This window comes from Schistocerca piceifrons, chromosome 2, assembly GCF_021461385.2.
Source record: "Schistocerca piceifrons isolate TAMUIC-IGC-003096 chromosome 2, iqSchPice1.1, whole genome shotgun sequence".
In the NCBI taxonomy this organism is placed as follows: Eukaryota; Metazoa; Arthropoda; class Insecta; order Orthoptera; family Acrididae; genus Schistocerca; species Schistocerca piceifrons.
Window position 1 is genome coordinate 577,731,461 of NC_060139.1, and position 15,648 is coordinate 577,747,108.

General features: G+C 40.5%; 1 protein-coding gene across 1 annotated transcript in view; it reads left to right on the top strand.

The window, feature by feature from the left end:
* LOC124777773 (cytoplasmic dynein 2 heavy chain 1) overlaps window positions 1-15,648 on the top strand; it is an 829,086-nt gene that overhangs the window by 453,674 nt on the left and 359,764 nt on the right. The window contains exon 39 of the mRNA XM_047253283.1: window positions 11,629-11,734. Coding sequence (XP_047109239.1) covers window positions 11,629-11,734 — 106 coding nt within the window. The remainder of the gene's footprint in view (window positions 1-11,628; window positions 11,735-15,648) is intronic.

The window sequence follows — 15,648 nt, forward strand, 5'->3', positions numbered from 1 at the left end:
ATTGTCACCTTGTTAGTAGGATCTTTGTTAATCTTCCGGTATGCACCAGAACTAAGTAGACCATGGCCGGACGATACGCGGCCGAAATATCAGCAGAAGAAATAGCCATAGTCCGAGGGGGCCATGGTTCAGTGCCTGCAGTCCAGGGTGATACTGGGTGACAAGGGAGACATTCCTTTTCAGCTGGTTCTTGGGAATGGCAGGAATTTCAGCGGCATGTGAGCATATGGATGGGCAGTATTAGGTTTCGGGAGGGGGGGGGGGGGGTTTACTGCCTGTCTGTGAGTGATATTTTGGTGTGGTAGGGGTGACAGCTGTCAGAACATGGTGATTATTGGGCCTGGTATGGACAGAGGTATGGATGGAGCCATCAGATAGATGGAGAGCAACATGCAGAAAAGTTTCACATGTGCCCGAGCATGACCAAGTGAAGTGGATGAAGGAGAATGTGTTGGTGTTGTGGATGAATGAGGTTAGGAGTAACCCCCTCGTCAGCCAGTATGATCCTGCACTGGAGCAACTGAAGTACCTTTGCTGCCAGGACTTTGCTAACTATCTTCATGATAGGGAATGAGAGACACCCTACCCTTCCCATCTCTTCTAAAGTGGTAATCCACTGGCCACCCAATATAAACAATGTCCAGGTCCATCCTTGTGCTAGTCTTACTGCCACTCCCTTCACACAAGGGGAAGACTCTTGTGCAAGACGTACCCAATTCACTGAGCATATCATACTCCAATGCTGTCACAGGCTTATCTTATCTCATAATAGGCAGGGCCACCTGTGAAAGCAGCCATGTCATATACCACCTCTGTTACCATTTTTACACTGTGTTTTATGTGAGCATGGCCACAAACAAGCTGTCCAACAGAATAAAGAGCCACTGTCAAACTGTGCCAAGAACAGATTTGACTACCCAGTGGCAGAGCATGCTCAAGTTCAATGGCTGCTTCACATCCCATGCCGTCTGGACCCTTTCCCAGAGCACCGGCATTTCTGAACCATGCAAATACGAGTTATCCTTGCAACATATTCTTTGCTCCTGTAATCCTCCTGTTCTCAGTACCCACAAATCCATTGGACCCACACCTTCTACACAACAATCTCCCCTTCCTCTGTCTTGTCACTCCTTCCCAACCCATGTCGTTATCATTATCTGCTGCCCAAACTCACTAGCTGCTATGCCTGTGTGTTGCATTCCTGCCATGTAGACCTGCTGCCTGCCCCTCCCACATTCCTATCCTGCACACAGGCTGCTGCCTCCGAGCCACCTCACCCCAACTCTTCCTTTTGCCAAACTACAATCCCAGCATGTGTGTTCGGTCAGCCCAGTGTACCTGCAGAGGTCTCTCTCTCTCTCTCTCTCTCTCTCTCTCTCTCTCTCTCTCTCTCTGTTTGTGTGTTTTCTCCACTTTGTTAAAGGATTTGTCCAAAAGTAGTAAGTATTCATTATTTTTTGTTCCTGTCAATGACTCTAAGCTTTTGTTATTTGGTGACTCTTCTCTTTTACTCCTAGATTATACACAAAACTCACAATAAATGAGGGTAGCACACAGTCATGAAGTGAAATAAATGAAACTGTATGAAGCTAGTGAGTTGTAGAAGCAGATACATGAAGCTAATGGTATAATTAATCCATACATATTATAAAAATGTATGTATGTATATTCCCTATCTTCTTCTAAACCACTGGACCGATTTCAATTAAATGGGGTACATTTCACCTGCTGTATGGAAAGAGCCATTTTGGGGGCAAGAGCCACCTATCTATCAAAGGGATGGGGGTGGGAGTGAAAAACTGTGTAGCCAAAGATGAGTGAATACTTATATTTATTCATCAACCAATAGGCAAAGAGAGCTCTTAGTGATGTGCAAAAAACTTTACACTTAATTTCAGACTTTTCCTTTTTTCTCACTGACAAACCTCACAAAATGACAAAAGGGAATAAGTTTATTGCTTGTTTCACTATTCATACAGTAAAACATGGAGCATAATTTGTTGCTTCTTTACCATTAACTGTATTGATGACGCATTTTGCAGACAATATTCACATATACCACTGAATGTACCTGAAAAATTGTATCATTGTATGACACATAGTTCAGGAAATATGACATTATAAGCACAGACATTCATGAAAAATTGTTGCATCATGTATGACTTTTAGATTTATTAGTTAAAAACACATTTTACAGACAGTATCCAAATATGCTGCTAAATATGCCTACAAAAATATATCATTATATGACACACAGTTCAGGAGATGTGATATCAAATACTGAGATGTGTGAAAAAAATGTTGCATCATGCATGAAGTTTTAATTTATTACTTCTTTACTACTAACTCTGTTCAGAACACATTTTGCAGACTATACCCACATATGCCCCCGAATGAACCATGGACCTAGCGTGCCTCAGCGATACAGATAGCCGTTCCGTAGTGCAACCACAACGGAGGGGTATCTGTTGAGAGGCCAGACAAACGTGTGGTTCCTGAAGAGGGGCAGCAGCCTTTTCAGTAGTTGCAAGGGCAACAGTCTGGATGATTGACTGATCTGGCCTTGTAACAATAACCAAAACGGCCTTGCTGTGCTGGTACTGCGAACGGCTGAAAGCAAGGGGAAACTACAGCCGTAATTTTTCCCGAGGGCATGCAGCTTTACTGTATGATTACATGATGATGGCGTCCTCTTGGGTAAAATATTCCGGAGGTAAAATAGTCCCCCATTCGGATCTCCGGGCAGGGACTACTCAAGAGGATGTCGTTATCAGGAGAAAGAAAACTGGCGTTCTACGGATCGGAGCGTGGAATGTCAGATCCCTTAATCGGGCAGGTAGGTTAGAAAATTTAAAAAGGGAAATGGATAGATTGAAGTTAGATATAGTGGGAATTAGTGAAGTTCGGTGGCAGGAGGAACAAGACTTCTGGTCAGGTGACTACAGGGTTATAAACACAAAATCAAATAGGGGTAATGCAGGAGTAGGTTTAATAATGAATAGGAAAATAGGAATGCGGGTAAGCTACTACAAACAGCATAGTGAACGCATTATTGTGGCCAAGATAGATACGAAGCCCACGCCTACTACAGTACTACAAGTTTATATGCCAACTAGCTCTGCAGATGACGAAGAAATTGAAGAAATGTATGATGAAATAGAAGAAATTATTCAGATTGTGAAGGGAGATGAAAATTTAATAGTCATGGGTGACTGGAATTCGAATGTAGGAAAAGGGAGAGACGGAAACATAGTAGGTGAATATGGATTGGGGGACAGAAATGAAAGAGGAAGCCGCCTGGTCGAATTTTGCACAGAGCACAACATAATCATAACTAACACTTGGTTTAAGAATCATGAAAGAAGGTTGTATACATGGAAGAACCCTGGAGATACTAAAAGGTATCAGATAGATTATATAATGGTAAGACAGAGATTTAGGAACCAGGTTTTAAATTGTAAGACATTTCCAGGGGCAGATGTGGACTCTGACCACAATCTATTGGTTATGACCTGTAGATTAAAACTGAAGAAACTGCAAAAAGGTAGGGAACTTAAGGAGATGGGACTTGGATAAACTGAAAGAACCAGAGGTTGTACAGAGTTTCAGGGAGAGCATATGGGAACAATTGACAGGAATGGGGGAAATAAATACAGTAGAAGAAGAATGGGTAGCTTTGAGGGATGAAGTAGTGAAGGCAGCAGAGGATCAAGTATGTAAAAAGACGAGGGCTAGTAGAAATCCTTGGGTAACAGAAGAAATATTGAATTTAATTGATGAAAGGAGAAAATATAAAAATGCAGTAAATGAAGCAGGCAAAAAGGAATACAAACGTCTCAGAAATGAGATCGACAGGAAGTGCAAAATGGCTAAGCAGGGATGGCTAGAGGACAAATGTAAGGATGTAGAGGCTTATCTCACTACAGGAAAATTAAAGAGACCTTTGGAGATAAGAGAACCACTTGTATGAACATCAAGAGCTCAGATGGAAACCCAGTTCTAAGCAAAGAAGGGAAAGCAGAAGGTGGAAGGAGTATATAGAGGGTCTATACAAGGGCGATGTACTTGAGGACAATATTATGGAAATGGAAGAGGATGTAGATGAAGATGAAATGGGAGATATGATACTGCGTGAAGAGTTTGACAGAGCACTGAAAGACCTGAGTCGAAACAAGGCCCCCGGAGTAGACAATATTCCATTGGAACTACTGACGGCCGTGGGAGAGCCAGTCCTGACAAAACTCTACCATCTGGTGAGCAAGATGTATGAAACAGGCGAAATACCCTCAGACTTCAAGAAGAATATAATAATTCCAATCCCAAAGAAAGCAGGTGTTGACAGATGTGAAAATTACCGAACTATCAGCTTAATAAGTCACAGCTGCAAAATACTAACACGAATTCTTTACAGACGAATGGAAAAACTAGTAGAAGCCAACCTCGGGGAAGATCAGTTTGGATTCCGTAGAAACACTGGAACACGTGAGGCAATACTGACCTTACGACTTATCTTAGAAGAAAGATTAAGGAAAGGCAAACCTACGTTTCTAGCATTTGTAGACGTAGAGAAAGCTTTTGACAATGTTGACTGGAATACTCTCTTTCAAATTCTAAAGGTGGCAGGGGTAAAATACAGGGAGTGAAAGGCTATTTACAATTTGTACAGAAACCAGATGGCAGTTATAAGAGTCGAGGGACATGAAAGGGAAGCAGTGGTTGGGAAGGGAGTAAGACAGGGTTGTAGCCTCTCCCCGATGTTGTTCATCTGTATATTGAGCAAGCAGTAAAGGAAACAAAAGAAAAATTTGGAGTAGGTATTAAAATTCATGGAGAAGAAATAAAAACTTTGAGGTTCGCCGATGACATTGTAATTCTGTCAGAGACAGCAAAGGACTTGGAAGAGCAGTTGAATGGAATGGACAGTGTCTTGAAAGGAGGATATAAGATGAACATCAACAAAAGCAAAACAAGGATAATGGAATGTAGTCTAATTAAGTCGGGTGATGCTGAGGGAATTAGATTAGGAAATGAGGCACTTAAAGTAGTAAAGGAGTTTTGCTATTTGGGGAGCAAAATAACTGATGATGGTCGAAGTAGAGAGGATATAAAATGTAGGCTGGCAATGGCAAGGAAAGCGTTTCTGAAGAAGAGAAATTTGTTAACATCCAGTATTGATTTAAGTGTCAGGAAGTCATTTCTGAAAGTATTCGTATGGAGTGTAGCCATGTATGGAAGTGAAACATGGACGATAAATAGTTTGGACAAGAAGAGAATAGAAGCTTTCGAAATGTGGTGCTACAGAAGAATGCTGAAAATTAGATGGGTGGATCACATAACTAATGAGGAAGTATTGAATAGGATTGGGGAGAAGAGAAGTTTGTGGCACAACCTGACCAGAAGAAGGGATCGGTTGGTAGGACATGTTCTGAGGCATCAAGGGATCACCAATTTAGTATTGGAGGGCAGCGTGGAGGGTAAAAATCGTAGGGGGAGACCAAGAGATGAATACACTAAGCAGATTCAGAAAGATGTAGGTTGCAGTAGGTACTGGGAGATGAAAAAGCTTGCACAGGATAGAGTAGCATGGAGAGCTGCATCAAACCAGTCTCAGGACTGAAGACCACAACAACAACAACCCACATATGCTTCTCAATCCACCAAGTAAAATACAGGTGTATCAGATAGAATTGTTCAATAAGGCACATCTATACTTCTGACACTAATAAACATATACAATCAATTTTGATTTTCGATGAACAGGGAACTCGAAAAGTTTTTGGTCATGCCCATTCATAGGTGTTCAGCCCCCCCTTGAGATGCAGTGCATATGTCAGTGCGGCATTCAAATTGTTCCCACACTGCACCGAGCATGTCTTGAGTAACAGCTTCCACAGCTGTTGTTATGCGATATCTCAGTTCATTCACTGGTGTTGGTAACAGCGGCACATAAACAATGTCTTTTATAAACCCCTGCAAGAAATAATCACATACTGTCAGCTTCGGTGACCTTGGAAGCCAGTAATGTAAGGCTGAATCATTTGATCCAGTTTGGTAATCCTTTGATTTCAAAATTCCCGTACTTCCAGATGCCAGTCTGGCAGTGCCCCATCTTGTTGGTAAATGAAGTAGTTCAAATCAGTTTTCAACTGTGGGAAAAGAAAGTTCTCAAGCATATCAAGATGTGTACCTCCTCTAACAGTGTAAAGGCAAAGAAAAATGGACCACACACCTTTTACTATGAAACTGCACAAAACACATCAAATTTTGGAGAGTCCCTCTCATGTTGTACAACTTCATGTGATTGTTCCCTACCCAATATTCTCACATTATGATGCTTCACCTTTCCATTTAAATGGAATATTGCCCTGTCAAAAAGCACTAATGCTGTAAGAAAACTGTCATCCTCTGCCTTGCCAAAAATGAAGTTACAGAACTGCAAACGCTGTTGTTTGTCACCTTCACAAAGAGCTTGCAGTAGATGAATTTTGTATGGTTTCATGTGTAAACGTCAACGCAACACAAGCCTTATGGACATCAGGGGCATGTTGAGCTGTCAACTGTACAGAGAATTGATTTCTGCAGACTCCTTGTGAAATTATGGCAGATGCATTAGTTGTCTCTGTCAGATGCTCAGGGATGGCCCAGCAATTTGCCTTTACACAAACAACCTGTTCCTCATAATTGTTCATGCCATCATCTAATGCTCTGTGCTGTAGGAAGAGCCATACCATTCCAAGTACAGAAGTCAAGGTGAATAGTTATTACTGAACTGCACTCCACAAAACGTAGAACACAAAACGCTTTCTGTTTTCTCACCATCATTTTTACTAGAACTGAAGCGGGTGTACGGTGCTGCTACCTATCAGAAACCACATAAAACTTGGAGTTTGCTCTGTCCAACAGTATGTCATTCATGAACACATCTCAAATAACATAATAATTATGGTTTTCTTAAATCAGCTGATTCTTTTTGCTATGCCCTCTATAACATTGTACTACATATAATTCAGGAGATATGATGTCATAAACACCGAAATGCATTAAAAACTGCCACATAATGCATGACATTTTAATTTATTATTTCTTTGCTACTAACTATTCACAACAAATTTGAGACCCTACCCACATATACCCGGGATGTATCTGCAAAATTATATAAGGGGAAGGAGGAAATGGAGACAGATAGAAGGGGGAGGAGGTAGACAGAGGTAGGAGGAGGGGAAATAGACAGTGAGAGGGGAGAGGAGGTGATGGACAGGGAAAGGAAAAAGAAGGAGATGGACAGAGACAGCGGGACAGAGAGATGTACAGGGAGAGTAGGAAAGAGGAGAGTAGATATCATAAACATTGAGCAGCATGAAAATGAAACTGCATGGCAAAATTCCTAGAGATAATGAATGATATTTGTATGAAATGCATGAAATATGTTAAATATATATGAAATATATTTGACATGTGTGTATGCAGACAAAGCCATGGCTAAAAGTGCATCCTAAACCCTGGGAATGATTTCAACAAAATTTGGTACACACGTTAGCCTCTATCTTGAAAGAAATACTATGCAGGTAAGAATCACCAGCATCATGTTGGGGTGGGGAAGATAATGTGGACAGAGCAGGGGGGCAGAGGATATTGACAGAGAAGGGGAAGGAGGAAATGGAGACAGATAGAAGGGGGAGGAGGTAGACAGAGGTAGGAGGAGGGGAAATAGACAGCGAGAGGGGAGAGGAGGTGATGGACAGGGAAAGGAAAAAGAAGGAGATGGACAGAGACAGCGGGACAGAGAGATGTACAGGGAGAGTAGGAAAGAGGAGGTGGACAGAGGGATGGGAGGAGGAAATGGATAGAGAAAGGAAAGGGGAGAAGGTGGACAGATAGAGTGGTGGGGAGGAGATGCACACAGGAAGGTGGACATGAAAAATGAGAGTGAGGGGAAGAGGAGATGGACAGGGGGAGAGGGGGAGGAGATGGAAGAGAGAGGGAGAGGAGGAAATAGAGACAGAGGGGGAGGAGGAGCTGGTCAAGGAGAGGAGGGAGCTAAAATTGGAGGGGGAGAGGAGGAGATGGGCAGAGGGAGAAGGAGCAGATGGACAAGGGGGAGGAGCAGATGAACAGAGGAAGAGCAGATGAACAGAGGAAGAGCAGATGGACAGAGAGTGAGGGGTGGAGGTGATGGGCAGAGGGGGAGGGTGGAGGAAATGGACAAAGGGAGCAGAAGGAGGAGATTGGCAGAGCAGGAGGGAGGAAATGGACAAATGAAAGATTGAAGTATCCAGATTGGAGGAAGACAATATTATGAAAAGTGTAGTTACTACTCACCATATAGCAGAGATGCTGAGTTGCAAATGGGTACAACAAAAAGACTTGTCAAACAGAGCTTTCTGCCAAACAGGTCTTCATCAGAATTAGACAACATATTCACTCACACTCACACAACTGGAGTTCACATACACATGATTATAGCCTCTGGCTGCCAAGGCCAGACTGGGAGCAGCAGCATATGATGCGAGAAGCAAACTGGGTGGTGGGGTTAAGGAGGAGGCTGGGGCAGGGAGGGGTAGGGGTAGCAGGGTAGAGGTGGGAAACAGTAAAGTGCTGCTTGTGGGAGTGTACAGAGGGGTGGGGAGTGGGTAGGGCAGCTACGTGCAATGTTGATGTTAGACGGATTGGGGGGTAGGGGTGCAGAAAAGAAGAGAAGTTAAAAGGCTGTTGGTGCACTGGTTGAATAGTGGGCTGTGTAGTGCTGGCATGTGAACACCTGTGTAATTCGGTAAATTTGCTTTGGTGAAAAGGTTCCAGATGGTGCAGGCTGTGAAACAGTCACTGAAATGAAGAATGTAATGCTGGGAAATGTGCTCAGCAAGTGAGCGCTCCAGCTGTTTCTTGGACTCTGTTTGTCAGTAGCCATTAATGTGGACAGGCAGCTTGTTGGTTGTTAGGCCCATGTAGAATACAGCACAGTGGTTGGATAGATGGACCACCCAGTTGCTGAGTACACTGCCTAACATGACACTCTTCATTTCAATAACTGCTTCACAACCTGTGCCCTCTGGAATTGTCCCACCAGCACCAATTTTTCTGAACTGCACAGGTGGAAACTCTCTCTACAATATATCCTACATTCCTGTAACCCTCTTGGCCTAGAACTTCATTAGTAATTGTCCTTTACCCATCTATCCCCTTCCCTGTTCCCATTCCACCACTACATAGCCCACTATTCCACCAATGCACCCACAGTCTTCCTACTTCTCATCTTTTCTGTTGCACTCCCCCCCTCCCTCTGTCCAACCTCCTGAGTGCAGTTAGCTGCCCTACCCACTCCCCACTTCATACTTGTATGCTCCCACAAGCTACACTTTACTGTCCCCCACCCCTACCCTGCTATCTGTCCCCCTCCCTGCCCCAGCCTCCTCCTTAACCCCACAACCCAGTTTGCTTCTGCCATCGTATGCTGCTGCTTGCAATCTGGTCTTGGCAGCCAGAGACTGTGATCATGTGTGTGAGAGGTTGCATTTGCATGAGTGTGAGTGTGAGTATGTATGTTGTCTAATTCTGAAGAAGGACTGTTTGGCAGAAAGCTTTGCTTGACGGTCTTTTTGTTGTGCCAATCTGTGACTCAGCATCTCTGCTATATGGTGAGTAGCAACTATCCTTTTCATAATATTGTCAGAAAATTGGAATAAATACATACCCAACTAATTAATAATGGAAGAATATTTTACTTACTTCTGAAAATCAAAATTACACCTAGCATAAGTTGGTTGTCTCTACTGTACAATACACAAACCTCATGAAGGATTGGACTTCAGTTTTCACCATAATACTGTGTAATATGGTTGTTGCTCCATGATACCAAGATCATTTGAAACTGGTTTTGAAGAGCATTCTGAACAGGTCTACAAATAACTTAGAGAACTAGAGAGCTAGATGTGCAGTTAACTGAACAAAAATTTTGCACATCATAACATGATCAGTTGACGCGTAAGATTCTTCACGTGTGGCTTTCTTACAATGAGTTGCTGTTGGGGATTTCCATTGACATGTGGATGATACGTGAGTCAATTCTATATTGGATTTTTCCTGTAGACATCCTGTACGATATTATGTAGGTGTTCTGTCACTTTTTTGCACTATGATATTTTAATATGTGGTTACAAATAATGTTGATGGTTTAAAACTTATTTCTGTTCTGTGGACAAGTATGTGTGAACCAAAGACAGCTAATAACAGAAGTTCAAAAGACAAGCTTTTCTAACAGATCATTAGCTTGTTGAGGTGATTTGATAATTAGAACAGATGGAAAGGTTTGATACTGTATCAGATATTTACTGTATCAGGTATTTACAAGTAATCTGATATTAATGATGAGCATGTCGGGTCTCCAGCAGGAACATAATGTCATCTCGACACAATATTTCAGCAGTCCACCTGGGTGCTATCTTCAGGTGTCAGTCATTGGAGTTTCAAGCAGTCTTATTTAATTTTGTAATGGTGTCGCACGTTACAAGTATGAAGCAGACAACATCAAAATATTTGTGAAATTGCTCTATGAATATCAGGTACTGAAATTTTCTAAGCAGTTGTTTGAGCATTTGATGTTCATGGAGTCACATCTGCTTCGTTAAATGCCAACCACCTACCATCATGATATAAATGGTATGAAGATGGTGACATTCTGACCGAAGATGGCAACCACTGTAATAAATTTTTACTGTGATCAAGACTGTTTTTAATCAATTTTTAAAGTATTTTGGCCCGACTGCTGTTTTTCACCATGAGTAATGGTATCAAAAACTCTTTGTCATCTAACCTTCTTCATAATATATAAATGTTCTCTCAAACCTTTTTGAGGCAAAATTAATTTATTATGAAGTTGCTTAGCTGACAATCACTAAATAAAAACAGTAAACCAGTTAGAAGTAGCTTTATGTACATAGTAGTATTTTTCTTCATACACTTTTTGCACTGAATCAAAAACTAGTGTTTCAGAAAACGTTTTTTTGTAGTCCCTGATCTGAGATGACTGCTTTACCAAAAGGTAGTAGTAACATATTATTGAGCTGATCAGTAAGGGGCAAAAATCACCATATTGATTTATGTGAACAATTAATTTCACTCTGCTGTCTGATAATTTAGAAGTTAGAACAGAATTTCTCTAAAGATTGTCATAAATTATATAATGTGACTTCTGTCAACAGAATGTAATCTACCTCGAGTCATCGTGCAAATTTGTTTTAGCTTCTAAGCTATAACACTTGACCATAACAAACACTGTACCACATCCATAGCATTATTATGTCTTAATAATCATTATCTTCAATGAAGGGTTCTTCATAATAACTGGCCCAGAAGATTGCATATATCTAAAGAGATTTTTTACCATTTGTGCCATTATATATGTGTGGAAACCATTGAAGCTTAGAGAAAGTGATTTTTTTGTACTTAAAAAGTTTGTAGATATCCTGCATTACATTTTGTAAATTGTGCAGATGCTGATGGACTTTATGTGAAAGGAAATCTTAATTAAGCTTTGTTTATTAATTGTAATTATATCAATTTAGAGATAAAATTTAATTTGACATAACGTATTCTGCATATGTTTGTTTGAATACAAAACATTTTTTTCAGCACTATATTACAACATTGCTTTCAAAAACTAAGAGCTACTGATGTGGCTACCATTCACTGCAGTGCTCATATTACTCCTGCACATGTTTTGCAGAAACTTTCACAGGTATGAATGCTGATTTATTATGTAAGCAGTATCATGTAGAGAAACAAAAGTGGAAGTTGTTGTTTGTAAATTTGGAATTTCACATGTCTTTTTGTGCTTGCTTTTTCTATTTTTCTCCAAGTTAATCAAATAGCCTTTATGACACTACCTCCTGATTTACAAATTTCTGAATGAGTTTTAGTCCATACAGTATTGTTTTTGTAAACACTGCAAGTGGGTATTAACAGAAATGAATGTTTCAATTGCTCCTGAATGGTAGTTACAACTATGGTAATGGAAAGTCTGTGGTGGAATATAAATAACTAAAGGAGTAAAAGAAACATATCACCACATAGTAGAGGTGCTGAGTGATTAATTGGCTCATAAATAAGCCTGAAAACTTTGCTAATCGTTTGGATTATTGTGATGGTACAAAATCAGGAGTAATAACTACATCAGAGGGACTGGTACAAGTAACATCAAAACAGTGTATGATTGAGAATGATTTGATGTGATATATTAATCTTTATATATTGATGTAGAATGAGATTTTAAAAAATATATGTTGCTAACTTTGTGAAAAGATGGTACTTGTTATGGTATTGTGTATGTTTCAGGGGCTCTTAGGCCTTTGAGGGACAATTGCTTGCTGTAGATCCACATTCAGCAGGCTGTTAAAGAACTATCTGAGAGTGTTGCTTTGTCATGGTCCATTTCATTTACCAGAATTTGAAATTGTGAAAAATAAGTAATGCAAATTTGAGCACACTGTAGATAGTTTCTGAGCAACTTCAGGTGAACAATGTTGTTAATAAAGGAATGTTCACCTTTATGGTGTGTTATTTCTCAAAATTAGAGAAATAAGTGTATACTGCTGGAATAGAGTACATTCCGAACAGCAAAAGGATTCTGTATGTACTCAATCTGCCGAAATATGGAGTTCAGTCTTTGGTAGAGGTTAAGTGTAGAGGTCAGGTTCAGTTGCAATATTAATATTGGCAAGTAAATTAAAATGAAAGCCAATATTCACTAAAAGACAGAAGACAATTACTCACATAATATCCCTCTTCAGAATTAATTATCAAGTTGGTTCTTAATAGTTGACCAGGAGAATGTAGCCAGTCAAATGTATGTACTAGTTAGCTTTCGATAAAGACATCATCCAGAAAAAGGGAAATGTCACTGAAAATCCTAGTGCAGGGTATAGACCAGGTAAATGAACAGATAAGGAAGTAACACTTAGCTAAGGTTCAAGTTTCAAAATACACATACTGAAGATCTATTAGGTGGTTGACAATTTAAAATGAAGGGCTAACCTCAGAGCAAATAAATAGGAAAGAAATGCCTAAGGATTGAATTAATTCCCAAGGAAAGAAACAGGAATGTAATAACAATGGGAAAATTCAAAGATGAGAAAAATAATAAAAGATTGCATTAATTTGTTGTAATTTTTATGACCAGCATTTTTGCACTCATGCATACAAATGTGAGAGCATGCACACACACACACACACACACACACACACACACACACACACACACACACTGAATAATAAATTAGATAAGGCAAACTTCGTTTTAGAGGGAGAGATTCAGTGAAAATTCAAAGCGCAATGGGAATGTATGCTATGGGACCAAAACAAAGAACAAAATTAAAGGAATTGAAACCCATTATTCAAAACTGTCAGTCTCATGATCATTTTAAATCTTTGTCAGAGCATTCTTCATAATATTGGGAATCATCTGATTCATTTGTGTACTATAGAGTTATTTCTGATGATAGTGTTTGCTTTCAAATGACATGATGCTTGATATCAGTGAGCCAGGTATGAGCATTGTACTTGCTATGTGTAAATAAGTATGTTTTTCTTTCATGCTCTGCAGTCACTGTACTTAATGCAAATTAGTAACTGTGGTGGCATTACTTTAATGTTTTTGTAATGTTTCTGCTAAACTGATATCATCAGTTTTGGTGTGTAGTTTAGCTTTATCTCAAGTCTTTAAACTACTGAAAATTACGCCATACATATGACAATGAAATGTTTTTGTGTCATGTTTTCATCATGATTTCTACTCAGTTTTGTGGGCAGTAGACATACAGTACTGCTTATATCTTTAACATAATGTTTCATATGGCTTGTTCAGAGGACATGAATGTGTGCCTTAGAATGAGAAAGTATTGGCATAAAGTGTCAAAGCTCAGTATCTTGCCATAGTGTAACTTAAAATTTTGCCATTCATAGTTGTCACTAATCTCTTGTTATTTATTGTGGTGCCACTCAACATTACAATGGAAACTGAGCAGCTGGCACAATATTGCTGTCAGTCACTGTGTCAAAGCTCGTGGTTTAACGGCTAGTGTTGCTGCCTCTGGATCATTGGGTCCTGGGTTCGATTCCCAGCCAGGTTGGGGATTTTCTCCACCCAGCAGCTGGGTGTTTCTGTTGTCCTCATCATCTCATCATCATTTGGGACATGGCAAGACTGGAAATGGGAAAATTGGAAACTGTACAGGTGCTAATGGCCATGATGTTGAGCACTCCACAAACCAACATCATCATCATCGTCTATCACTATGGTGCCACTACCCAGATGACACTTGTCATGAGGAGCACCCTCTGACAAGACCACACAATATTCTTTTGTGGAACTGGTTCAGGGATAGTCTGAGTCAATTCTGATGTAATCAGTGAAGTGTGCCTATTGTCTCTTCCCACTGCCCCCCCCCCACCCCCCCACCCCCCACCCCCACCTCCCCTCTTTTTTCAAAAATCTCTGATACTGAGTAAACTGGACTTCTGGTGGAATGCTTACTTAAAATAGTGTGCTCTGTTCTGGAAGTATTACATAACAGATTTCACTTTGTTCAGAAGATTGGAGTGAATGCACAATTGTTTTGTGTGTAACTCACCTTTACAAAAGTTGAAATAACTCAGGACATGTGATGCTTGCAAATAAGACTTTTAACATTTTTTCGTACTTATGCAAGAGTTTGGGGTTTCCAACCAAGGAGGAACTACAACTTTGTGGTGTTACCATGAGCTAACAGCAGCAATATTACAGCAGTGCAAGCACTAGTAAGTGTTAACAGGTACATATTCTGTACCACCTGAACTTATGCCTTTTTCACCATTTAACAAACCAAGTGAGAGTGGGACACTTTCTTCTGTTGAGTGTAGTTATATTTGAAGGCTCGCAGATTTTTGACACAGAGACAAAAGGCTGTGTTATTCTCAGGAAATCCTGAACAGTATCATCTAATACAGATAAACTAGAGCTCCTAAAAAATCTGGTGGAAACTGAGTGGCTGATAATATTTTCTTCATTGCAGGAACATTTATCAGTGGTGCAGCCAGGCTAGAATTTTGTCAATGGAAAATGGGCTTCAGTTAGTCTCATGCAGAGTCGGAACTGTCCTAGTGGGATTAAGTAGAAATTGGAATGTTAAATGATGGGCAGAGCTACTATCTAATCAGGATTGTTATGGCGCATCTTTCCCATGACTCAAAAGTGAGGAACCATTATTTGGAGAAATCAGATCCTTCTTTGCTGGAAGTAATGTAAGTACCTCAAGCCTTCCCACACAGCCCAATGTTTGTTGTAGCAGTCAGCTCATCAGCGGTGGTAGTGTGGGATATAACCTGTTCTCTGGCCCAGATGATCCCATAAACACCCACACAAGGGTACGCAGACCATGGCAGTGGCAATGCTGTGACCCAGCTGTAAACATTGCTTCCTTTGCCACTCACACAGAACATGCTCCCATCAATTATGCTACATCCCACAGGTACAGCAAAAAGGGACATTTGCCAAAGGTGTGTTGCAACAGTTGTGATGGAAATATGCTGCAACCTGTGGAGTTTAGGATAAATCTATGGATAAATATAGAGAAGTGCAGACTTCCTCCTAGTGCGTGCATAGGCAAATACTCAGTG